At 41.8% G+C, this 26,506-nt stretch overlaps 1 protein-coding gene across 2 annotated transcripts; it reads left to right on the plus strand.

The window, feature by feature from the left end:
* The first annotated feature begins 68 nt into the window (after positions 1 to 68).
* On the plus strand, positions 69 to 26,498 carry march5 (membrane-associated ring finger (C3HC4) 5). Of its 2 annotated transcripts, none has more exons than XM_038737308.1 (6): positions 69 to 471; positions 12,839 to 13,041; positions 22,126 to 22,256; positions 22,550 to 22,733; positions 22,947 to 23,160; positions 24,713 to 26,498. In XM_038737308.1, exons 1-6 carry the CDS (start codon positions 428 to 430, stop codon positions 24,777 to 24,779), a joined length of 843 nt encoding a protein of 280 aa, XP_038593236.1. In that variant the 5' UTR covers positions 69 to 427; the 3' UTR covers positions 24,780 to 26,498. The 2 variants fall into 2 exon arrangements, with proteins under 2 accessions (XP_038593236.1, XP_038593235.1); XM_038737307.1 differs by having other exon boundaries at positions 71 to 471; positions 22,947 to 23,113; positions 24,713 to 25,448.
* Positions 26,499 to 26,506: the final 8 nt, after the last annotated feature.

A 26,506-nucleotide genomic window follows, 5' to 3' on the forward strand; every position in this document is an offset into this window, starting at 1 on the left:
GGAATGGTCTCGTTCTCAGCGTCATCCTTGTTTTGATGATGCAACCACGCACAGCCGTGCTTATTTTGCGGTGCCTCACAGGCTTCCAGTCAATGGAGACAAGCGGCCACGCCAATGCGATAATACTAGTGACAAACGAGGCCGTAGCCGATGTCAAGTTAAATTTGAGTTGAAATAGTGCATCGCTCGTAGATGAACTGCCATGCCCGTGAAGGAATAGTTGTATGCTAAACAATTGGCCCTTTTTGCAGCTGACGCGCCGTAACAACACAAAGGCCTATGTAGCTAGTTAGCTAGCTAACAAGTAATTCAACGCCAGCTGCAGCAAATTAACAGGCCTACCATTTTAATTTTTTTTATCCGTAACTTAAGACAGTTAATCTGCTCTACCAACAAGACAGTATTTCAGTATTTATTTTTGCTTCTAATGGAGGAACAGAGTGCAGCGGCCATGCAGCAAAATTTGGACAGGTGAGTTCAAGTTTAAGGCTAACATGCTAATGGTAGCGACATAGCTTTACGTGAAATCACAACACTCGACAGATATGGGGAAGTTAACTTAGTTTTTTGTCTGTTTTAACACGTCGACTTTATACCGAGAAATGTATTTAAACTGTTTTGTGTACTATTAACGTTAGCTTGCTATGTTAATGTATTTCTGCAATGTTGAGACAGGATGTCCTCCACTACTAACTGAATATCAGACTAAGTTAACACAGCTGAGTGATCATAATACCTGCCTATCAACTCGAACACATGCACATTAGCGTTATATAGTTAATTTTTTTACCTTGTTACACGTAAACCAACCCAGAGACTTCGTGTCAACTGCCTCTTTTAACTCACCCAAACATTTGACCTGTAAACTACTGACCTTTATGACGAGAAGGGTATATCAGTAGCATTTCAAAAATTGTCACGTTCATAGTTAACAATCATTATAGCACTGAATGAGTAAACTGTCTATCTTCTATTACATAAGACACTGAAAACCATTCCCATGACAAGTTTGCTTTCATTCCCCTGAATATGTACTATTCAAGCACACACGTGTGCACACAATGACCACATTAAGTAATTCCCAAGTAACATGATATGTCTGACTTGTGTGCATGGAAAACGTTTGTCGCCACACAGATTTGAAAAATAGAGCTAAACATATTGCGCCTACACTGAGAACAAAGACAGAGTGGGGGGGTGCAGACATCTTCAGACAAAGCTTTGTCTTTAGGGGCAAAATCGGGGTTGGAAAGGTCAACACCATAAACCTGATTGAAAAATAACTATTTGTATTAAGTTGTACAAGCTAAAGCAAGAGTGTGCATGAGTAACAAATCAAAGCTGTCAATGGGGGGGGGGGATGTGTACTTACTGACCAACCCTGTTTGTGTGGTGAAATCTCTTCAATGAACAGGTTTAGCTTTGCGTCACCCAAACTGTCATAGCTGTCCAATGCATGCACACACAAGTAGGTGAATTCCAGTTGAAGCTGTAGGAGTGTTACAGTGGCAAGTTTTACCATTGACAAGAGTTCAAACATGCCGTTTGACATTGAAGCATCCGGCAACATAAGTTTTATTTTGCAGTGTGCGGCTCCCCAGGTTGAACCTTTTCATAGTCACATGGAGGGGAGATCATCGTGATGTGTGGAATTATTTTGAGCCATAAACGCATACAATCATACCCCTCAGTACACTTCATCAGGGTTGTCAAGGCACACAGTCAGCAACTCTGCGGGTCGCTTGGACCAGTATGAGGCTTTGACCCTTGCTCAAAGCTGTAGCTCGTCACTTTGGCGGTCACACAAAACATCCAAAATGAAATCCAGACACTGCAGCCTCAAATTTGTGTCTTAAAGGCTGATCCTTCTTTTTATTTGTGATGGCCAGCAGCTAACCCCTCTAGGCAGCACGTTAAATTCACATTCAGCATTCATGATCATTCTGTCTGTTTGGCTTCCTGGGTTGTGTTGGCTAAAGTGTCTGTTCCTGCTGTGAACCTTTCCAGTGTTTTTAGTTGGTGTTGCAGCTTTTTGTTCATGCTGCTCTACTGTCATGCATTCAGTGACTGTGTATTTTAAGACACCTAACCAATAAAATACTAAGTAAAAAGTATCTATCAAACCAACTATAATGTCTCTTGAAAATAATTTCAAAGTAGTACTGGAAGTAGTGAAGACAAAGGTTAGCTCACTATCTTATTTAACAGAGGGTAAAAGACTTCAGGTATCCTGGCCAAGACAGGCAGCAACACAAATAATATTTCAGACATAAGACAAACACAAAACAATTTAAAATGAGAACAAATTACAGAATTATAAAATCTTAAAACCTCTATAGCCATCCAATTAATTTAGAATCAATTTAAATGCGTCCAATGAGACCAGCTCCCAAAGACGCAGCTTATTGAACTTTATTCCATTTTATTTACATCCGTGATCTTTTGAGGTGGCAGTAGCTCAGTCCATAAGGACTTTGCTGGAAACTGGAGGGTTGCCGGTTCAAGTCCAGCTCGTCCAATAGATGTGGAGTGGTAGCTGGAGAGGTGCTAGTTCACCTCCTGGGGACTGCCGAAGGTGGCCTTGAGCAAGCCCCTGAACCCCCAACCGAATAATGTATAGTATCTACCAAAACCAGTAGAAAGGGGTTATTATCCGAACAACTTGCAGAATCGACCAGTAATTTTTCAGATATGAGTATCACTCAGCCAACACTAGAACAGACATACTGACAGACGTGCTGCCATCTTGGATGTGGACAAGAAAAAGTACATATGTTATATCAATTAATATATCAATGTCGCACTCATCAGCTAGATATGTCTAGTGCATTCTTTGTGTTCAACTTATACCAACAGATGTCTGTCTGTTGTTGTGGCTAAAGGTAGCGTGGCTTGATATGCAGTTTTGAAGACTTTGTCCTGTAGCTTTAATTCATCTGAATAGGTATTCAGTTTCATGTGATGGTGAAACTGGATAAAATTATATGGTAGCTCAGATGTTGCCAGCCCTTTCCTGACATAGCCCCACCCACATGTAGAGAGGGCAAAACTCACGTTTCATTTGCAGAAATAGTGTACCCATTTAAAGACTGTATAAAATTATACAGGCCTCAAATCATCATAGCATCTTGGTAAAAAGTGGGAAGTTAAATTAATGAAGTGTCGCAGCTAATTTAGAGAGCAGTTAAAATTTTGTGATATTTTAGGGTTAGTCTTCTGACAGCAGGAGGAAAAACAAGCAAATACGCTTTGTGTGACCTATGTTGAAACACAAAATAAGCTGTGAGAGGTAGGTGGGAACAGAAAGTTCTTAAGTGCTGAAGATCACTGGCCATGTTTGTGAAAACATAGTATGAGATGGGAATGGCTTGGTTTTGTAAAATTCAGTCTGCGATCAAATGTAAACACACTGAAATTCACTGGAACCTGTTGTCAGTTTAAGTTAAGGATGATTTTATCTTTGTGGGCAAAGACTAGACAAGTACATTAATTGTTTGTTTTCAGCTCTGAAAGGTTTCAGTAATTGAACAGGGCTTTTCAGTTAAGACAATCTCGAAAACACAAAATGCTGGTTTCGATTTGTTCAGTTAATTAAAATACCCCAAGATTTATATTGTTCAAAACTACACATCTCTTCTGATTTAACCAAATTTCAGGGATTTATGTGGCTCAAAATGAGGCAGAGGTGGTCCCATCGTGATCATTTACACAGTTATCACATTATAGAATATATTATAAAAAAAATGGTGCCCTGTTCAACATTAAATCAAATACAACATAAAAGCAAATGTAACATCAGCTATTTTCATCTATAGTTTACATGGGTCCCCTTGCATTGTAGTTGATGTGATATTTGTTCTTGCTGAAGCATGTCACATTGACATGGTTAAGCTCGGTTTTAGACATCTTCAAATACTGGTATGCTGAATATATTTACACAAATGTGGATTGCCAACCGTTTTGAAGCATTTAAAATGAATTTGTAAAATTTAAGTAATCCGCTCTCACTTTTATAAGACAGCCTATAATTTATTCATTTTATTTTACTTTCTAATTGGATACATGTGTTGTAAGATGTAGGTATTGTAATTAGCTGGGGGGTCGTGGGGGCGTCAGAAGAACTTCATTGAACTGATCTGAACCACAAATCAAGAAATAAAACTAATGTAAAGTTGCAGATCGACATTTACAGATTTTTTTTATTTATTTATTTTTCCTAGCTAGCTTTCTAAAAACTGAAGTTGGATTAAACCTCCTGGTTAGCCACCCCGCTGTAAATAAACGCACTCTGTATTTGCTTTACAGGATGGCATTTAGTCACATGTAGAGGCTTATAGAGCAGCGTTCACTAAAGACCACCATTTGTAGTTGCACTTTTAAATGCCTGCTGGTGATATGAAACTATTTAAGAAGAACAGCGATAAGCAATTTTGTGTTAGTGATGATTTTTGCTGTCACCTTTTGGCAGACATTTGCCAGTGGAAAAGATGTCATGCCCCTGCGCTGCTGTCCAGCCAATCGGACGGCTCTTTTACTTCCTCTGAATTGTGAAAAAAGTCAAACAAGCATTGGTATGTCAATACATTGGAATTGCAAGCTTTCGCTTTTAGTAAACCTCAAGGGGTTGTAAGGCTGAATCAGGCAATAAAACTGAATTGAGTAGGTTACCCATGAAGTACAGTTGCAAAACAAGATAAATCTGCTAGATCAAACTTAATATTAGAGTAACCCCAGGATTGGAGTAGGTGTTTTTTATATGAATTAAGTTTATGTTGTCTGTGTAATGAGTACATTTTCCTTATTAAAAAATGAATTGTCATTGTAGAAAGGGCAAGTCATGATATGCAAAGTGTTCATCTTGACTTCTCTTCAAAATTGTGTGGCTGGGGCATTGAAGCCCTATGATGAATTCAATAAAATTATTGGTTGAACTGGCAGGTTATGCTTATTAAGTTGAGTGCCTTGACTTGTCAATCTAACAAAATTGAAGCGCAAACTTGGACTTGGCCACACATGCACTGCATATTAAGATGGATGTGATAAGACCTAAGTGTCTTCCACCAAAATGGGCAGAGAGTCTTGTTTTTAACATGGCCTAGCATCTCAAAGATTTTCCATAACTGACCAGGCAAGATGTCACCTTTATTCTTGATGTAATGATAAAACAAGGGTTCATGGATATGCTCTCATTCACTTTCTGTAAAGTCAGACAAAGCCATGCTTGCTGCTCTCCAAGCGAAATCAGGCGACAGTTTTCCAGAGTTTTCCATCTTCTGTGTGAGCGGCGGCGAGCAGATGCTACATTAGGTCCAAGCACATTAGTGGGTTGTTTCCCTCAAAATAGTCACTGGCATTTAATAGCTTGTGCAGTGTGTTTCTAAAAGGCATTTGACGCAGCACTTTGTCAATATTGAACTTTGGACTTTGAAACCATTTCCCAAGCACATGGTAAAGTAGCAGGGGGAAAGGACGGGCATGCGAGCTTTGTGAAATTTGCTTTAGCTGCGGGTGTAAGGCAGTAACCCTGACAGTGTTTGAGACGCTGATAGCAGGAAGATATAGGCTATGTCATGTCCTCTTGCTTCTAGATTGCTGTGTACCGAGCCTCTATCACTGGCAAACATAAGGCTCCACAGGCTCTTATCTGGGCCTGCCACAAGCAGCCAGCTGCCCCTGCAATGCAGTGTTTCACAAATAGATGTGGGGAACACATTTCTGGGTGTAGTGACCTTTTTTTATTGGCGCTTTCACAACCTCCGTGTTTTACGGTCTTATCTGCTTTTGTTTTCCAGATCTGACCCTGTTGCTCATGTATGAATATAAACAGGCTGTGTGCTGTATGTGTATTAGTGCTATTAATGATTGACCATGATTTGGTGCACATTTTTGGAAGGGGTGGAGTTGGTATCTACACGCTCACTTCTATCCTGAGAAAAGTGACATTCATTATCTTGTTGTAAAAAAACTAGATAGATAAAGATGCATATAATTTATCAAACTGTATTGTTAGGGATTTTTACTTTGATCTAGCAAAGAGGCAAGCCTACTTTTTCTAAAATTGCAACGCAGAGAAGGTAACAGTTATGTCATAAGGTATTCTGACAACATTTGGGTCAAATGTTTACAAAATCATCATTCATGTCTATTATGGATGGACATTTCAAGCAAAAATATTCGATGGTCATTGGAAACTATTTGGACACGCACATGCCTGTTTTCTATTTCCCTGGGAAATCTCATTGATATAACACTAACCTTAACCAAATGTAACACAAACCCTAAAAACATGTCCATTAATGGATTGTAGAGGGCTACACCCAACAATTATTTGTTATCCATTAATCTGCAGATTATTTTAATGATTCATTAATGCTGTAGTCTGTAAAATGCCTAAACTTTGAAAAAATGCTAATCACAACCAGCAATCCAAAGAAGCTTCATTTATCATAAATGACGAAGAAAAGCAGCAAACCTTTAAGAAACTGGAACATGGAAATGTTTGACTTTTTCAAACGTTTGAAAAATGACTGAAACAATAAATCAAAATAGTTGGCATTGAATTCTTTCAGTTGTTTAATCCACTAACTGTTGCAGATCTAATCACCACTGGTCATAGTCTTAACTTGGTTATGCTTTGATTGGCCCATGTGGGGCAGCCTGGAGTCCTGTGCACATGTTAATATAATACAAAGGTCACAGTATGTAGTACTGCAAGTAGTAGAAGTACACAAATTTGTATCGCGGTGTGTTAGTTGACTAACTTGTGTCAATGATGTGATAAACAAACACACCTCCCTGAATAATATTTACTGTTTAGTTTCTGTTTTGGAAATGTCACAAACTATTATGAACAATAATGCAATATACTTGCCATAACTGAAAGACTGAAATGTTTTTGATGACACTGTCAACAAGGTGTGGATTTAAATCTGGTAATTGTAGAGGCTGGAGATTGTTTTATTTGATTGCACAATATTGTAAGGGCACCCTGTTATTTTGTCCACCTATGTGGAAAATCTCCAAGACTACAAAACTATCACATATTTTCGAGTCATCGTGGCAGCCGCTGAGCGGAACCTCACAAATTTGTCTGCCAGAGACTCATTTAATCATGATCTTGACACATGAAAGTACTAATCTTAGACTCTGGTTACTAGACTATTCAAGGCTGGCAAACAGCCTGGCTGGTGGTGGTTGTTTTAACTGACACGGACAAGACCAGTTTGTAATTTAATAGAAGCAGTCAGACATGGAGCAGGCCCCCTAGGTCTTAACCTTCCTTTAAAGATGTTTGTGGGCCAGAATCCGGTGCTCCTGTACCCTGGCTTTGTGCTGAGGAACCTCCAGCTTTTCCACAGTCACATGACTGCTTCCGAGCGAAGGGAGCCTTTGTGCGGTGGCTTATGTGCTTGTTAAAGAACGCGAGCCTGACTTGTGAGACGATGACAATGTTTGTACACAGTGTCAATCCCACTGTCTTCCTGTATCTACTCAGAGCCCCCACCACCACCACCACCACCACCACCACCACGGTGTGACTTTGATACAGTTTTGTTCTTTTTGTCAAAATTTTATCCTCAGCTGAACTGTAACACATAATGACGTCCTAGCTTGACTGGAAGGATCTACAGTCCTTTATTGCTGCACATTCTGGTGAAATAAAAAGGATAATACACCGTGCTGTTTGCCTGCCCTTGACGTTTCAAAGCAGTCGGTTAGCATTAGGTGGATTAAAGCACATTGTGGAAACAGAAAAGTCCCACTTGAATTTGCCTGTTTAACATGTAAATAAGTGGTTGAGGCGGCAGGTCACCTTGCTTAAGCATAGTTCAGGCAAGTTGCCATCATCAGATCTCCTGTTCTTTAAAGGACATTTTCATGGAAACCTTCCAGATGTTGTTGAGCAGTAAGAGGGGAATGTGTCAGGTGTGGTCGCATCTGTCAACATCATGTGTCTGTAGGTTTGGGCTTCGTTTTAAGTCACATGTGAGCAGTGTCTGAAATTTAACTTTCACTCACTGGCCTAAGGGGACTGGGGGGGGGGGGGGGGGGCAAAAAAATCCACTGGCCAAAATAATAAAATGCCTTTTAGTCACTCATACATTTGTTTGACAATATTTCATTGAGATAATAAGGTATTATGTTGACTACAATCGTACGTGGCCGGAGCAAAAGTAGGAACAAAATTAAAAAAAACAACTGTTACTCACTTTAAAGCCTGAATACAACTTAAGAAGTCTTGATCTCAACATTTGACTGAAGTATTTGCTGTTAAACTAAAATATAATAAACTTAAAGATTAAATGATAAAAGTATTGGGTCAAACACAGGAGGAGGAATTCTTTTCCTGTGTGAAACAAATAGTCAACATTGATTTAAGGACATACTTAAACTCAAACCATAATCTTTTCCTAAAACTAACAAAGTAGTCCTGTTGCCTAAAGCTAACTGGTGCTGTGGCACAAATTCAAACTATGGACGTTGCGGTTATGTTGTATGCAGCTTAACCATTAGACTACCATGGTGCCCCAGACGTCACATTTATTATTGCTAACTGAATGCAGAAAAAGAAGGTATTGTAAATGTGAAAATATGACTGCCATGGTGGAGAGGTGTGTGTATTACATGCTTTGGTGTGATACCGGGTTGCAGCAGCAGACCGGTGGTTAGTGATAGTTTAGCTCAGTATCTAATTTCCTGTATGGTAAACGGTGTCACAGAACTAGGAGCGCTCGAAGGTCGTTTCTGCGGCAATGTTGATGTGTATAAAAATGCACACGGGGTTGGAGGGTGGGTGTCAAACTGACAACAAAACATAGTAGAGAGACTCAGTTTTGTTTTTACATTTGGCACTTTGCAGGTGTTGCTTGTTGTAAAGACTTTGTAGAATAACAAGTACCTGCTCCACCATATGAATCAGTAAGTCTGAGTTAGGTTTTTAAACACTGGTTTATCAGACTTTTGCTACTGTCTATTTTTAATTTATAGCCAGTTTTCATGTTGTGTTGCACATGAATTCTCTGTATGCAGGAGACCTTTTTGTGCATGTGCAGCGCAGGCTTATCTGCCCCAGTGTTCTGTTAAACAGGGCTGAGGCAACAGCGAGCTGGAGATTAAGGTTTCGCACAGAGGATAGCATTTCGATGCTGTTGTATTAGGTCCTGTCATGCTGCGGGGCTGGGTTACAGGAATCGAAAGGGAGCGCTGGGTTTTGTTCTCCTCGGTCTTGCTCCTGTGGAGACATCTGTCCACTGTTGTACTCAACTTCTTATAGTCATGTTTTATAGTTGCATCGGTTTCAGCCTCTGAGCTGTTTTGGGGATATTGGTGTAAGACATGGAAAAAGAGATTTTTTTGAGTATGGTGCAGGCTCGCATACCTGTCAAAAGCAAAGATGTGGTGGGCCGTTTGATGGAAACGACTTCATCACTTCTGTCTCCGGTCCTTATAGAGCTCACCACCTGACTCAGATTCACCACATGTGTCCCTTAAGCTGGCCATGTTACCGGAGCGCCTCGACCCTAAGGCTTCTCTCCTGCATAGTCATGTTTTATTCAGCATCAGGGGAGTACTGGAAAATCATCCACTGCAGGCAGGCAGCAACCTGAGCAAATAATCCAAGTTGGCCTTCCAGTCTTTCACAGATGAGCCCCCTCTACGCCCCAGTAACAGAGCACATCTAGACCCACAGTATGACTATGACAGAAGGCCACAGATTTGACATCCATTATTCACCTTTTGGGAGTAAGGGTTGAAATATACATGGTGTGTACTGTGGGGATTCGTGGAGTCGACTACTCAAATGATAAAGCCAGTGTAGAAGGGCTGTTGGAGGTGGCCGCCAACAAAAGTTTGCTCTGAAGTGAAGAGAACTCACCAACCTCTGTCTCCAAGAAACAATTTGGTATTTTCTTTTTTTCCACAGGCGGGAAGAAGGCATCTAGTTGACTAAACCCTGGCAGGGAAGAGATACGGCAAGATACTGGAATTAATTTTCTTGAGCTGTAAGCCATAATCAAGATTTAAAATTTGGGGGGGGTGGACGCTTGAAATAATTCACTTTGTGTAATGAATATAAACTATGGGAGGTGTGTGTAGACTAATCATTGTTTCATTCATCCAGTGAAATGCCAACTGTTCAAGGTTCAGTGTAATCATGAAAATGAGACTGTAAATGTCACACACGGATTGTCAGGCTGTAAATGCAACAAGCTGGCCTCAGGCCTAATTGAATGCGAACGTGGCTTAAATGAAATCTTGCCATTTTCAATGTAGTTGGTTATTTGGTTTAATTTCAACAATTATCCCACTGGTGTAAAAATGCATTTGTTAGTTTTTATCAGAACCAATAGGACTTCTAGTCATAGTTTGGGAACCTGGTGTTACTGATTTTCTCAAATCAATTATTCAGGTCTAACCTATGACTATTTTCTTGGTACATAGTAGCAAAGATAAGAAAGTCACCAGTCTAGATTCTTGAACTCGGCCTCCATGCAGTGAGACACGGGGGTGGGGTACCTTCCAGCCAGTCGCATGCTGCTGATTAATTATGGAAAAGGAATATAATGTCACAGTAAGAGATGTACTGTGGTAAGGTCAGGGAACTTGGATCAAATTACCTCCCAGATGTTGGACAAACATGGAGAAGAGGAGGGCTTGGATGTATTTGTTCACAATAGGAGTCCCAATTAATTAGAAGATAGTACCGCAGACATGCCAAACATACTAATTGCTGCTTTCCTGTGAGGAGGCATACGTTTGAGGAGGCAGATTCTTCCTGCCTCATACCCTTTTTTTTTAAAGCAGAAGAACAGTTTACTCAGAAGGACCTTCACTGTGTGTGGGAGGAGAGGAATGAGGATGTGTTGGGATACTTGTGGGCAGGAGGGGGGATGTTAAAATATGGTTTGGCTTGTGGCCAGAACAGGGCATTTCTCTGGTTGTCACATAGAAGGGAGACTGCGTTGTCTCAGTGTTCTGCAACCAAACCCCCTTCTGCTTTCACTGCACATACTAGCTATGGTTTATCAGAATATAGTGTTCATGTGCACAGGGGTGCCCTGGTGAACATAGGCTCAAGTAACAATGTGATTGATCTTCAAGGCAGTGTCAAAAGAATGTAGAGCCAACTAGATGCAAAGCAAGTGGTCATATTCAGTAACAAGAGAAACAGTATAACAGAAAGTATTGATTTTGATAAGAAATGGTATCTTGTCACTGATGTGATCTGAAATGTAATCCCCTGGAAATTCTTTGCCTTGTTTCCAGATGGCAGGATGAAAGGGCTGTTTGTATGGGCGTGTGTGTGCATTGAACAGTTCCTGCCGTGCTGTCAGATATGTTTGACAAGCAGTCATCCTAACGGATTGTTTGCCTATAGGGTTTATCTATTGATCCTGGCTGATTTCATGCGGAGTCACTGGCCCAGAGTGATGTGTGTTCCATCTAGGCCATTTAGTCTGGAGTTATTTGAGGGACTTTGATCACTACCTCTGTCATTGTTCCCTAAATGCTGAAAAATGGCCTCACCAACACTTTTCCAGTAAGAACTCCAAATAAGCCTAAACTATTAACTGTTTGATGTGAATTTGTGTTGCTGACTGCCTGTTTTCCACTCGGGGGGGACGACGACATGAAAGATTAGTCTTGCTTGCGATCTTTGACTCCAGACTACTAGATACAAACAGATGCTCACACATGTGCCTCACTGTTAAAAAGCATAACCTACAAACAAAACCAACAACATAGTTGACTGGCCTATATAGCTGAAATACAGCATTTTATTAAAATTCCATGGTGAGATCAGGCCTGTCATAAAAACACTGTCAGAACCGTAGACGGCTTCAGGAGGAGGGAGAGAGACTGACTTTATTAAGCCACTGCGCCTATTGCCAAACATTACAAAAAAAATAAAGACCACCTCCTTTTAGTTTCATAGCTAATTTGTTTCAGAACTAATTTTGTTGCTTCTGTGGGAACTTGGCTCCCTTTGGGGGTGCAAAGACCCCCCTGGCTCCCTGTAATTTCACCACAGAATCTACGGTTGTAGACAGTTCTTTTTTCTGGCCAGTAGAACAGTCAGAACTAGTTATGGACAGATTTAATTGGTTGGCCAATTAATCAGGCCGATATCTGGCCTTTTTAAGACCCTCTGCATTGGCCGATGCATCCACTCAAGGCTGAACAGGAAATGTCTGCAGGCAGCGTGGTCAGTGTGGCTGCTCTTGAACAATGTTGGCGATCCCCGTTGCGAGTTTTGGGGAGGTGGTGAAAAAGTGAGTTTGGAGCCTTTTACTGTAACTCGTGCATCCTGCAGCAAATGTTTGCCTAAATATCTTAAGTCATCTTTTCTAAATGTTTACACATTCCTCCCATCCTAAATCGCAGATCTAATGTAAAACAATTACTGGCTAGTGTTAAATATATAGTTATACTGTATAGGATAATGCAGCCGACAAAATGTACCCCACTCTTAAACACCAGTCACGTTCTGAAATCTACAGCAAAACCAATTGTATTTTTTCTATTTCATTGTCATCTAAAATGACACATGAATGGCTAAGATAACATGTACATTGTACTCTGCATGAAATAATGAAATTATACATGACTTTTCTGTTTTGATATCGACACTGTGTATCAGCCATCGGCCACCCTGCACTCTAAATATCAGTGTTGGCCATGGAAAAACCCATATTGATCGAACGCTAGTGTAAAACTGTAATGCAACTACCAAAAATATTCATTTAGATATCTGTAACCTTTTTTTGCAGTTATCAGGGTGTGTGAATGTGTCATTGTCTTCACCTGTGGGGGGGGGTGTGTGTTTGTTTTTCAGGAGTTGCTGGGTATGCTTTGCCACAGACGAAGACGACCGCACAGCAGAGTGGGTGCGTCCGTGTCGCTGCCGCGGCTCCACCAAGTGGGTTCACCAGTCCTGCTTGCAGCGCTGGGTGGATGAGAAGCAGCGGGGCAACAGCACGGCCCGTGTGGCCTGCCCACAATGCAACGCAGAATACCTCATCGTCTTTCCCAAACTGGGTGGGTAGCATTTCACAAGGGGGTGGGGGGGATCTAGGGCTGGGAAGATGAGCTGGAGGCTTAGAAATAAGACAACCATGAAGCCATAGCTTTTTTTTTTTTTTTTTTCCTTTATAGGGTAAATATGATTAATTTCTGAAAAGTAAACATGCTTGAAAGTTTTTGTGCTTTCGGAAAACTTAAAACAATTAAATTGTTATGGGACATACTTACAGTTATATTTTCCAAGGTCAAGTGATGCGGAGTTAAGATTCAAATTTTCCTGGTTTTATCATTTTCATGTAAGAAGCAATCAGCATACGTAGGATCAGGTACTTTCAAAAACCAGAGAAAACTATACAGAACTTTGTAATGGATTGTGATGCTAAGTTGTTTAAAGGGGCACTCCACCGATTTCTACATCATTCTGTTTACAGCTCTTGGGAGTACTACTGAACATGTGAAAGAGGTTGTATAAAGCTGTTGATGGTTCCAGAGGGAACTGTGCAAAACCTGATAAATTGCCTCAGGTGATGTCACTTCGACCCAGCTGTTGGCGGTTGAGGTGCATTGTGGGTAATGCGGGTGCCAGGTTTTGATAAGGACTATTTGACAAGATTATATCTGGTTCTACTTTTGTTTAAACTTTGACTATTGGCAATGTTTAGGATGCAATGCTAAATTGATGGATTGCTCATTAAAGTAGGGTTGTCGATAATTTCTTTTGATTAATCGATTAGTTGTTTGCTCTGTAAAATGGTAACTCTATCTTGGGCTATGGGAAACACAATGTCCTCAGATGTCTTGTTCATAACCCAAAGATATTAAGTTTACTGTCATAGAGGAGTAGAAACCAGAACAATTCATATTTAAGAATCTTGTATCAAATCTTTTGTCTTAAAAAAATTACTCAAACCCACAAGTGTGTGTGATGCATATTTAAACTGTAAAGAGAAGTAAAAAAGATTGCCGGTTAGATAGATTGAGAAACTGCCAAAGAGTGTTATCAGTCATTCTGTCAAAATGTCATGAAAACTCAAATTTTCCACCAGCTGTCAACGTAGAAGCGGCATTATAGAGCAAATTTCCATGTAAATGGACTGCTGAAGCTCCGCTCTGAGGACGCTCTTAATAGCTGCTGCTGGTGACTGTACCCAAAGCTCTGAGAGCTATTCAGTTTGTCTTGCCTGAGTGGATGTTTATTTACTCTGGAGCCAGCTTAGGTTCTGTGGCGATCAGGGTAAATATTTCCTTTCAGCCTGACGAAGAACCGAAGGGGGCTCACTTGTTATATGGCCAGGCTCCCGGCTGATTGACCAGCAGCCGTTTAGAGAAGCCGCTGCCTCAATTATCCTGACACGTCAGAGTGACGAGGGCTTCAATTGTTCCCAAACACAAGCTATGACTCATCCAGCGAACATACACCATACACAGCCATGCTTATTTGGCCAGAAGCTCCTCATTATTTAGTTTCTGTCTCGGATTCCTTTATACTTCCCTAAGGCAGCGACTGACTCGAGGTACAGCAAAAAGAATAGTTTGTCTTTTTTTCCCGAATTTTTACAGTCAAATGTCAAAAGCCTGGACACAGTGTGGAGTTGTCACTGGGTTACCAATCAGCCAATGGTCCACTGCTATTTCAACCTCAGAGAGAAGTTGCAATTTGAGACAGAAGCTGGCCCTAAGACAATGTTAGTCTGCAGGAGGCCTGGCCTGGCTGGTAAATAGGTTCATGTATATTTATAGTGACCAAGGCTGTGCTGTCACTCACTTTGGCTATACAAGCAAATTTCCTCCTCCTCAGTAAATTAACCCTGTGTATGTCTGTCTCCCTCTGAGAGTTGATTGGCACTTTGCTGTTTGAGTCCTATATATTTGTGACTGTTTGTCGGGCCCTATTCCCCCCCCCCCCCCCTTATCTTTTTTTTTTACATTTTTTTTGTTAAAGCTTGTGTTTATTTGCTTACAGGTCCCACTAAGACTGTCAGTTAGGCTCTGTTCAGACTGCAGGCAAATCAGATGTTTAGGACAGATTGTCCGCACTGTTATTTGCAAGTGATCACATTGCATTTGTGTGTCCAGACCTATCTGCATGGGCATCGGTAAGAATGTACGCTGGTGATGCGACTTTCCAGCGCGGAATCTTGAGAAATGGAGGTCCATCATCTGGCCCGCCAAACAGTCGCGCCAATTTGCAGTGCAGAACAGGACAATATATTTTTAAGACAAGACTATAGGCACATACTGTTTGGTTTTATTTATAATTTCTGATTTGAAAAAATCTGAACAGCCAGAACTTCCATAATGAGACAGCTGAGAAATCAGATTTCAAACCCCCTTCAAATATGGCATGTGGTTTTGTGCTGTTCAGACTTTCTAAAATTAATCTGGATACGCCATAAAACGGATTTGGGCAGGCGGTCTGAACAAGGCCTCGGTGCTCTATATAAACCCTTACATGCAGAAAAGAAATATCTTCATTACATTACAAAAAATGTATCTGACTAATATGGGGCAGTTGACAGGGTCATGTCAGATCAGAAACAATCGTGCCACATCAGTGCACGTCTGACAGGTGTTCCAAAATGAAGAACAAAGTTTGAGCTGAGCTTTTCTCAGTTGTCATGAAAAATGATCTGATCTTTCCAACAGTTCAGTTGGAGCCTAACAGGAAGTTGAACTGAAAAGTGGGGTTTGTTGAATAGAGGCTGCAGTATCTGCAGATGCTCTACATTACACTCATTGCTTTAACATTTTACGACTAGAATCACAAAAGGCCCTTTTCACAGAAGACATTTTGACATGCCACAGTAGGCAAAGCACAGGTGTATATAATAAAATGAATGATGGCTGAATTCCATTTAGCTGCTTCAGTTGCTGGCTCATTGTCAGAACTTAAATATATAATACATATAAATAACACCCGTGCAGTTGCTACTCTAACAAGTTGTCTGCTGTGAAAAAGTACGCATCTGTGTTATTTCAGCTCAACTTCGGGTGTCTTTTTCAGTGATACATTAGCATGTTTTCCTGGAGGACTGAACACTTATCTTTTTAATTTTGTTTTGGACTCTCACAAATCAAATTTATTTTAGGTTAATGTTCAAACTTAAGCGAAGGTAAATGCAAATCTATTCTGGTTCAGTGTAAACTCAGACTTTTTTTTTTTTTTTCCCTTCCCAGAGAGGATAAACATGTTTGTGTTCTCCAATGTTTGTCTCACTCACACTCATGCTCTGACTTGAAGGCACATTATGAACTGAGACTCTGCATCACACGGTAGCTTTTAAAGTCACTTTTAAGTCACATTGCATCAGTGTTTCCTTGGTGTGCCACACCTTCATGTCTTTGTGGTTAGTTATTCTTGGCCAGCTCTCTTTTTCCTTTTTATAACTGCCATCGAGGAGTTGTGGCCCAGAAGGTAAAATGTTTACCCTCAAGCTCATGTGCTCCTGACACCCACCTCTCCTCAAGTTTGTGTTCTTTTGCTCAAGTGGTTTGGCCAGCAGCAATGGAGCATCGTGATGGATAGGTTAGTGGTTTATTTTGAAAGGGAACTTCCTCTTTATTGTGGATGATCTGCTGAGGGATAGCACCCTTAGAGAATGGTATAGCAGGCTTCTGCCACCATTGCAATAACTTCAATAAAGACACTATATAGGAAGATTTGATTGACTGGCCCCTATCAGACTATGGTGTGAACCGGCCCCAGTCTGAAAGTGACTTGCATGCACAAAAGAATAACACGACGTCGCACGCTGTCTTACCAAAGTCAACTAGGAGACCACAGAGGTTAGCGCCTACGCTTTTTTTTGAAAGTTGATTCCAGGTTGACAAAAGGGAATTTGGGAGTAGATGATGACTAGGAAAGAGTCCACTGACCCCCCTCCATTGCTGTTTGTGGTCAACGCAGCACCAGCTAGCGCAGAATTGTGACAATGGTAGCTTTAGAGTAACGCCGGAGTCGCATGAATTTCAATGTGACTGTCCAGACAAAGGTCACATTCCATTTGTTCTATTTTATATTTAAGTGCTAAAACCAAAAATGACTGAAGTCAAGTGATTTCTACCCACTGTGGTCAGAACACATGAACACAAGGTTCATTTCCCCTGTAACAGCTGTGTATGTGGAGAGGCTCCTCAGCGAAAACTGTTCTTTTCCTAATCCCATTAGCTCGTGTCAGACAGAGGTGTTGAGGGAGTGGTGCAGAGATGCTGGATGGGTCTGGGAGAGCAGAGTGGGAGTGAAATTGGGTCACGGGAGGAGCTGACGGAACAGCTCATCAAAGGCTGACTGAGCAGAGTGGAGTGGTGTGCCGCTCTGCTGAGGAATCCATGAAATCACAGCTGTCTTCCAGGGTTTCCCTGCGACTTAAATCTCACATTCACATATCATCAGAACTCATCGGGTCTGTAATTTCTATATTATAAAGAACAGGATGTTTCTCAGACCTGATCCTTTCCAGCACAGCACCACATTCCAAAAGTTGCATGCTGATTTGCTAATTTTGCATCTTTACCCACTGCAAATGCAGTTTGGCCCATGTCTGACATCATGCCAAATACTTGGGTTTTTTCTTAGACTACCAGATAGGTGGGTTTTTATGTTTGACATTAATCCTCCAGCCAATCACACGGTTCTGAAACCTAAACCAGCAATGTAGTTTGAACCAAAAAATCTCAAACACATCATCCCACATCTGCATTCAGTAGCTACACAGGCAAAGGGCTCGATAAAGGCCTTAACTATATCATTCTTGATGAATAATGTGACTATTACTAATCTCTCCACCTCTTAGCTGATTTTGTGTGTACTGTCTGAGGAGTTCCAGGCTCTAGCTGCAGGATACGCAGGGCATTAGTGCACTTCAAAGTGAGCAGGAGGAGTCTGTTTTGCTGCATCATTGCTGCAGTGTTCCTTTCCCATTTTTAATTCTTTATGGTTATATAGACATAATACTCCCCTTTTTTTATTTATGATTTACTTTCTCCATGATTTCATAGCTCTATGTATATAATTTTTGGTTTAAAACTTTAAAATATAATTTTAGTGGCTTCACAAGCTGTGATATTTGCTGCAACTTTAATTAGCCCTCAGACTAATAGCAATTTCACAGCTTGTTAAAAACACTGGGGTGACCGCTTTCAATTTGGGTGATGGAGGCAAAGCTGCGGACAGGTAGACACGGGGAGGAGTGTTGGGAACGTGCCACAGTAGTTATATTCTCAGGGCTGCTGCAGAGACCAGTTCATTTCTAGAGGCTTGACGGGCATTACTGATGCTTGGGATCCAGGGTGGGACCCCTGCCTGCTGTCTGGACAGATTGGGGGGGGCACAGATGACCTTTCCTATTAACCCATATCTTGATTGTTTTCACTGACTTGACACAGGAGGTGCAGAAGCTACTAACACTGCAGCCCACAAAGAGAAGAGTAGCTGTATGGTGGTCTGGCCACGTTCCCACCAGCACCTGCTGCAGAGCCAAAGCCAGCCTATCATGCTAATTTGGCTAGCAATATAACTCCGAGGACGGTGTGTCCTTGCTGCTCCTCCTTTACGGACATTGCCTAGAGAGTAAACAAGCCAGCTGGAACACTGTGCCAGCATGCGTGCCCACTACTGAAGAATTGCAGTTGCACTTTTCCCCTCTCTCTTTTTTTAATTATCTTAATTATGGAATGTGCTGCCAGTGGCTGGAATGAATTGCTCAGCTCTCCATTGTGCCAGCGGCCATTAAGGGCGACCCAGTTCCCTCCGGCTGCGATGCCGTAATGCTTAGGCAGGGAGGAAGAGATTCCAACCCTGTCATCAAAATGTGCCATATTAATGCGCTCAAGCAAAGCGAGATCAATCCAGTCGGCAAACACAGGTGCAGTAAAAAGGATCTCTGGAAAGCATCAAAAGGCTGGCTGTAGACGAGAGCGCTTCTGTGTTTAAAAGTACTTTTGAAATAAAAGTGTTATTTCCGTTGCATGTTAAGTAGCTTTAAAAGCGCCAAATGCTTCTTGCTTGCTTTGGGTTCCTTCCTCAACAAGTGGCCAGGAAAGAAAGACCCGCTTTAAACGCAATGAACTGCTCTTAACTCAAAGCTTTCTTAGTGAATGTACTCAGCTGCAGAAATACATGTACCGCTAACAGTGGCTGAATTGTATACAACTTGTGGCAAGTACTTATGGGTAACAGCCTCACAGTGGCCTGGCTGTACAAACGGCTTAATAAAGTCTTTATGTCCCAACTGTAAAAGCCCACAACCCCAAAATAACCACCGAGCCCCAGAATAATTTTAGAAAGCTGCTGCTGATTTTACACGCGACGAGCAGGCTGACGTAAATGTATCTGCTCAGGTGTTTGCATTAAATCAAACTGATGACTTGGAGATGGCTCGGCGGCTCTGCCAGTAATTCCCTCGCCAGCAGCCTGTAACAAACTACAACACAGTCATCCTTAACTTAAAGCGATGGAAGCTTTCTGCGCCACAGGTCGGCCTGTTGTGTGTTTTCCTCGCCGTACACACCAGCCTTGTGGCATAAATGAGCAGGATTATATATTTATCAGTCTGCTGCTGACATGGCCAGAGGGGAAAGGGTTCTTGAACAAAGTCCTGCTTTCACAATGACCAATGACCCAGCACTGTTTTTAATACCGCTTCGTAGTTCTGTTTCTCAACCAGACAAGACGTGTGTCAAAATCACTACTTAAAAATGTCACCCTTCCCAAGAGATAAGAATGTCAGAACGCCTTTTTGAAATAACCTTTAAACCACTTTTATAAATGGGAGATTATTTTACATTTCTGTATAATAATCCATCAAATGTATGAAGGTTTTAACATCTCAAAACTAAACCCATACTGTCAGGTAATGTGTGCTGTTGCAGATGTTTGAATTCTGGTAAATATAGTTACTTCTGCTTGTCAGAACTTTTATTAAAGCCTCTGACTTCAAATACTGATAATCTTTTTCTATATATTAAATATTCATAAATAAGCAACAGTCAGCATTGACAATACAATCATTTGTGTGTGAGCTAAGCAGCCAAATTGAGTAATAATACAATGAAATAAGAGTCTGGTCCTACATTTTCTCCTAATCATACCTACAGTACCTATAATACTACAACTGCTGTTTGTGATGTTTCCCGTCAGGATGCTTTGTATTGCTCCTTCATAAGAGCTTGGCACTAAAATTTTTCCTTTAAGTTTCCTTTAGAAATATAGCCTTTTCTGAGCTCTCTTTACCAGCGTGGAGATGTGAGATGACCATGTCAGGTTCTCTATGATCTGTCTCTGCCTCCTTTTTCCTGAAGTCAACGGTCCGCTCCTTCGTTTAGCTGTAGTTGAGCAGGAGGCTGATAAAATCAGCCACAGTTGTCATTGGAGCCTTCAAAATCGGGGTAGAAATGTTGTGGGGTAGAAATAAGAAGATATTGCTGTCTGAAATGTAGGTCTCATTTATTAAAAAATGACTTGCTAAGAATTTAGAGTGGTAAATCTGACAGTTATTGTAAACTGCAGATGTGCCATGCGAGAACCCAAAGCTTGTCTGTGTATTAACAGTAACAAAAGCTTAGCGAAGGGTCCATTGCAGAAATGTCATGAAAAATACCCCAAACTGTTCCTGCTTTGGCAGAAAATGTGTATATGAAGGGCAGCACTCATTATAATAAAAAGGGGGTATAGAAAATAGGTCTTCAGAGCCAGTAGTTCCTCTGGGCTGTGGCTCATATCTTGCAGTTTGAGTTGCATTGTAACTCTCAGCCTACAGGACCCGGTGCTGTTGAGTGCTCGGCTCCTCTGGTAGCATCCCCACCCCACTCTCCTCCCACTGACTCCTGGACGAGTTATTAATAGGATATGGATGGGTCTGTCTGAGTGAGGAAATCAGGTTGCCTCCCTGTAAATATTGCATGATTTCCCTCGAGTCAGCCTGGAATGCCAGAGAGGATGCAGTAGGGTTTTTTTTTTTTTTTTTTTTTTTTTTAGGTCCCGCTCCTCCTCCTCCTGTCAGGCGGGGACGTAGGTGCTCTGAAGACAAGTTTGGACTTCAGATTAATCCATTTTACATGCTTGTGAAACAGCCCAGTTATTTTTAAGCCTGGTGGAACCTGCCTGAGCACCCTCCTCCCTGTCTGTTAATAACCCTGCAATGCAAGGTGTGCACCATACCTGGCCTGCCTCAACGTTTTTCTTTAACTTTCACATGACTGCATTGTCATTTTTCCTGTTGCAGTGTTTAGTGCGAGCTTCCTCGTGTCTTCCAAGTATTTCATTGTTCGACAGTTAACTCAGCCCATAGGTAGAAATGGAAACGGTTACAGGTCACAGTGCTGGTTAGATTTCTGCGTCTCTTTACCTCTTTTACACGAGTAGGACATACAATGATGGCTGAATAGATGTGTATGTGTGAAGTTTAGATGCTTTTCTACTCCCCATGGGTGTTTCACCAGCAGGAGTCTCATGACCCCTGCTGTACACTCTCTCACTGTTCACTGGCTGTGTTACCTTACATTTGGCTTCAGTGCTGTCTCTTAAGCAGGATCTGCAGACTTTGAGAGTGTTCCCTCTCACGTAAATGACATTTCGAGACACCGTAACAAAAATGTGTTTGAATGTTTGCCAGTGACCGGATGTCCATGTGTGGATTTGCATAAGTCTTTTTGCACTGGCGTTAGCTGGGATTAAATAAAATAAAAAAATAAAGGGAATTAAAACCACAGACCACCCTCCATCAGATATTGCTGAATAATGTCTGATTTAGTCTCGTACATTTCTGACCTTGTAGGAATAACGGTCTGAAATGGTAAAAGCCATTAACTTAAAACAAATATCAGTATCTATGAATATGTTGGCTGATCACTAATGAAACTGCAGAACAGAAGTGCCATTACTAACGGTGCTCAGTATGTATCTCAGTCAAAATTCTTAAACACATCTAAGTTTAAAAATGTCTTTCAACCGACATCTCGTTATCGGAATTTTTAAAACCCCAATTAATGAGATCCTGTGCATCGGCGTCTGTTGACTACACACCAAACAGTGGTGGGAAGAACTTCAAAATAACAGTTGCGTGTGCACCACTTGTCTCACTTCCTTTGTTCCTCCTTCAGGTCCCGTGGTTTACGTGCTGGACCTGGCAGACCGGCTCATCTCTAAGGCCGGCCCCTTCGCTGCAGCTGGCATCATGGTGGGCTCAATCTACTGGACTGCCGTCACCTACGGAGCGGTCACGGTCATGCAGGTACGGCCACTGACCCCCCTCAGAGGTGGTTTTTGTAAAATGGGTCTGATTAGTCTAGTTAAGGTTGTGAATTTGACTCCAAATTCAAATCCTAGTGTACTAAAAGCAGTTTGACAAGTTTCATTTCTTTTTGGACATTTACCAATTTTACAAAACTATGTTTAGACGTGTCCAAGTCTCAGCCCCTTTTTGTGCTCGCCTCTGAGTCTTTCCTTCTCACTTCTAAGTAAAAGTCGACCAGTTTCACTCCTCTGCTGTAGTTTTCCATTCTCACCGTCCCGTCTGCTCTCCAGGTGGTGGGCCATAAGGAGGGCCTGGACGTTATGGAGCGGGCCGACCCTCTGTTCCTGCTCATTGGCCTGCCAACCATCCCTGTCATGCTGATCCTCGGCAAGATGATCCGCTGGGAGGACTACGTCCTGCGTCTGTGGAGGAAGTACTCTAACAAACTGCAGATCCTCAACAGCATATTCCCTGGTCAGGACACACACTGTGTAGAAACCCCTATCACTCAGAAATGTACTCATTGTCTTTCTGCTTCTGCTGTTGGCCATGTAGAAGTCTGTACTGCACAGTCTGTATGACCCCCCCCCCCCCCCGCCCCCGCTTATTAGATCAGCTGATCTCTCGTACAAATCCAATCATGTATGTTTCACCTGGCTCCCTGCCGCTGTCTGTGCGTCTCTGCAGGGATTGGCTGCCCAGTTCCTCGTATCCCGGCAGAGGCCAGCCCCCTGGCGGACCACGTGTCGGCCACGCGGATCCTGTGTGGCGCTCTGGTCTTCCCCACCATCGCCACCATCGTGGGGAAGCTCATGTTCAGCAGCGTCAACTCCAACCTGCAGAGGACCATCCTGGTGGGTACAACCAGAAATCCCTCGCACATCCGATACAGAAAACACACGTGAGTGCGTTCGATAATTGGAGCTTCTGCCTGTTGGCCACCCCTCAGAATGGAACCGGCTCTGCTGCTGACTTTAGTTCATAAATCTAAATAATTCTGTAGGTGTTCCGATGAGTTAAATGGTAATACTTTGTTCCTGCTTCCCTTGTTTTAGTTCAGCTAGTGTTGAAGCCATTCGTACAAAAGAGAAACCTCACGGCCTCCCTCACCTAGTTGTGGGAGACAGAGAGGTAACCAGAGTGGCTCAGGGGATCTGGGCTGCGCTGATGCTATGAAAGCTCCGTCCTAATCGGCTGAGCTCTGAGTGTCGTTTTACATTCATGCTAATAAAGCTGAACTGAATTAAGTGACACAGACTGAAAGCTCGGTGGAGCCAAAGATTCACCTTTGCAGGAAGGAGGTTTAGTTATCCAAAGATGTTCAGACAGGTTACTTTTATGTATTATATTAAAATGTGAGAAACACCAAGCATGAAATTTCAAGGTTTTTGTTGACAAAAGCAAACATTGAAGAGCGAAACAGTTGTTGACGTTATTGCACTTTTAAAAGTTCCATTGCAATAACGGCATTGAATGATTTGTTAGTGGTCGTACTTCGACACACTTTTCTTTTCTTCACCTATTTAGTAATTTCTGCTTTTTATTTCTTTTCAGGTTTTTTTTTTTTAATACGGACGATATGACGATTATCACGATAGTTTCATATCTTTTGATATCGATGATTATCACAATGCGTATCAAATTGTTATTTCCTTTGAGTTTAAAGGCTGATTTTTGCTCCTGAGTGAAAGTTGAAGAAACCTGATTGTTAACTGGTTTAAACTCTTCTTTTTGGTCAGAAGATGACAAACAGTAGATCACTTCACAAATCTGAGGTAGAACCTTCAAAACAAGTATGATAAAAAATTTTGTCAAATATGCATCAGTAAAATTTGTGTATGATTCGAGTGAATACTATCAAACATTTATTGAACATTTGTTATATTGTTGAGAAAATTATATTGCGATAATTGTTCTCCAGCCCTTTTTTTTTATCTGACAAAGCTCCAATGGTTTTGTTCACAATAAACCTGTAAGTCTAAACAATAATCTAAGCATTACTAAAATTTCCATACTAGAATAAGAAACGGGTAGATTTTGTTACTGTCGACAGAGCCTGGCTAGCTGTTTCCAGTCTGTATACAGCTGCTGGCTGTAGCTTAATATTTACCGTACAGGCATGAGAGCGGTATCGGTCTTCTCTAACACTCAGCAAGAAGTGCATTTCCCGAAATGTTGAGCTACTCTTAACTCTTTCTGTGCCGTCATTTACACTGAAACTGCAATGTAGCATTGTACCCGTTTCAGAATATTCTTTGCTCATAGCTGGACAGGCAGCAACCAGGGAGATCTCCCCTCTGTTTATCTGTGTATGTGTTTATGGGATGTCAGGTGCTGTCATATGTGACAGCCAGCGTGGAAATTAAAATCTTTCTTAAGCCATTGGTGGGGGGGGGGGGGGGGAGCTTTGATGTCTTTAAGCCCTCGTTCACCATATATTTTTCTTCCTACAGGGAGGTATCGCCTTTGTGGCCATCAAGGGGGCATTTAAGGTGTACTTCAAACAGCAGCAGTACCTGAGGCAAGCCCACCGCAAGATCCTCAACTTCCCCGAGCAGGAGGAAGCCTGAGGAGGCTCCGAAGGCCGGAGGACAGCCGGACAAACCGCACACCTCTGTCTGAGGGCCGAGGGAGGGGAGGATATAAACTGTCAGACTCTGAGCAGGAAGTTTTGGTGAAACAAACTTGGGATCAGTGCCACCCTTACAACCTACTCCCACCCTCCTACACCTCCCCCCCCCACCACCCCCGTCTGTCGCTGACATCCACGCAAGGATCCCCACCACCACTACACATTTTTACTCCCGACGCTTTCGTAAGAAGAAAAATGAGACTTGTGGACACAGACTGGAGCATGGTTACACACAACACCCCCCCCCCCCCCCCCCCATCTCTTTTCCAAGAACTCGTGCTGTGACTGTGGGGTGGACGTGCTTCCAAAATCACATAACTAATACTTATTGTAAACTTGCTGTATTTTAAAGGAAGACGATGCGGGGCATGTGTAATTAGTTTTATAATAATTATAAATTGTTTTATAATGCTTAGTTTGCGGATTTGAAAAGCCCCCTTTGCCAACGTTGGGGTTTATATTGAATGGTGATTAATGTTCAGTGTGTGAAAGTGGAATGTATTCCTGATAAAACAATAAAACGTGTTGTGAATCATGACGCAGTACATTACCCACAACCAGGAAGAATTGCGAGAATGTGTTGCGACTGTTGAGGTTTAATCTTAATGCGACTCTAAAGAGAACCATCTAAACCCTGACCACTGAAAGGATGTTAATATAGGTGTTTTAGACCCCCTGCATTGAGGGGTGTCTTTAATTTTTTCGTTCACATGCCTTGGCAGTGTTCACGTAAAATTGTCTAACGTTATCTGTTTTTGCAAAACACCAGTAACTGATGCGTTTTTAAAGCTTCATCACCCGTCGAGCCTGTTGCCATAAGGCCGTCTGTCAGACGGTGGATGGAGAATGTGGATGCTTTAATCCTTTTAATCAGAGCTTTTTGCAGTGACTGAGCATTATGAAAGTTTCGGGGAACTGATGCAGCACTTTTCTCTGGGAGATGTGAAACCTACAACTTAGTCTGGACTTTCTGTCTGTCTTTTTATTCAACATACAGTTCCCCTTCTGGAGCTGTTGGCAGGAAATTAAAGGGCCAGTTCAATCAAATTAAGAACAAGCTTCTCCTCACTAGCTGTGCAGATATTTATTTCTGCCTACACCTCAGTTGCCTTTTACAATAAATACAATTTTCAAATGTCTTAATTCTGGAATTTTTAAGTACAAAATTAAAACTCTTGACAGCAATCTCAATTAACTGGGACACCATTTCTCAAAGCAATGGAAATGTCAAAACCTGGAAGAAAGTACTGTATCTACAGAGGATTAAGTGAGGGCTTTTTGTAATTTCAGTGAACTGACTAACATAGCACTAATAGTAAATGGGTTTGCTTTAAATCAGTGGCAGCATGTGATCAATGTCAGTTTTTCATGTGACAATTTTCAGAGGACCGAGGCACGGCACATAGCTGACCACTTAACTAGCACATGAAAACTGTGCCAGCTTCAGACATCCTCCTCCAGCTTGCAAGCCGCGACTTCCCCGGTACGTTCACTGTAAAAGCATCCACTCCGCCAAAAGAGACAAAGTGTGATCTGTGTTGTACGGACATTGCTTGTGAGTTTGGAGTTCTACGGCATCCGTTATGTGAATAAATGTATTTTTCCAACATTGAAG

The sequence above is a fragment of the Micropterus salmoides genome, unplaced genomic scaffold, assembly GCF_014851395.1.
Source record: "Micropterus salmoides isolate LMB-PRFRI ecotype aquatic unplaced genomic scaffold, ASM1485139v1 Ms_hic_scaffold_22, whole genome shotgun sequence".
Taxonomy (NCBI): domain Eukaryota; kingdom Metazoa; phylum Chordata; class Actinopteri; order Centrarchiformes; family Centrarchidae; genus Micropterus; species Micropterus salmoides.

Coding starts and splice junctions, on each gene's coding strand:
- march5 (XM_038737307.1), top strand. CDS start 428: ATGGAGGAACAGAGTGCAGCGGCCATGCAGCAAAATTTGGACAG. Junction 472..12,838: donor ATGCAGCAAAATTTGGACAG/GTGAGTTCAAGT, acceptor TTTGTTTTTCAG/GAGTTGCTGGGTATGCTTTG. Junction 13,042..22,125: donor CATCGTCTTTCCCAAACTGG/GTGGGTAGCATT, acceptor TTCCTCCTTCAG/GTCCCGTGGTTTACGTGCTG.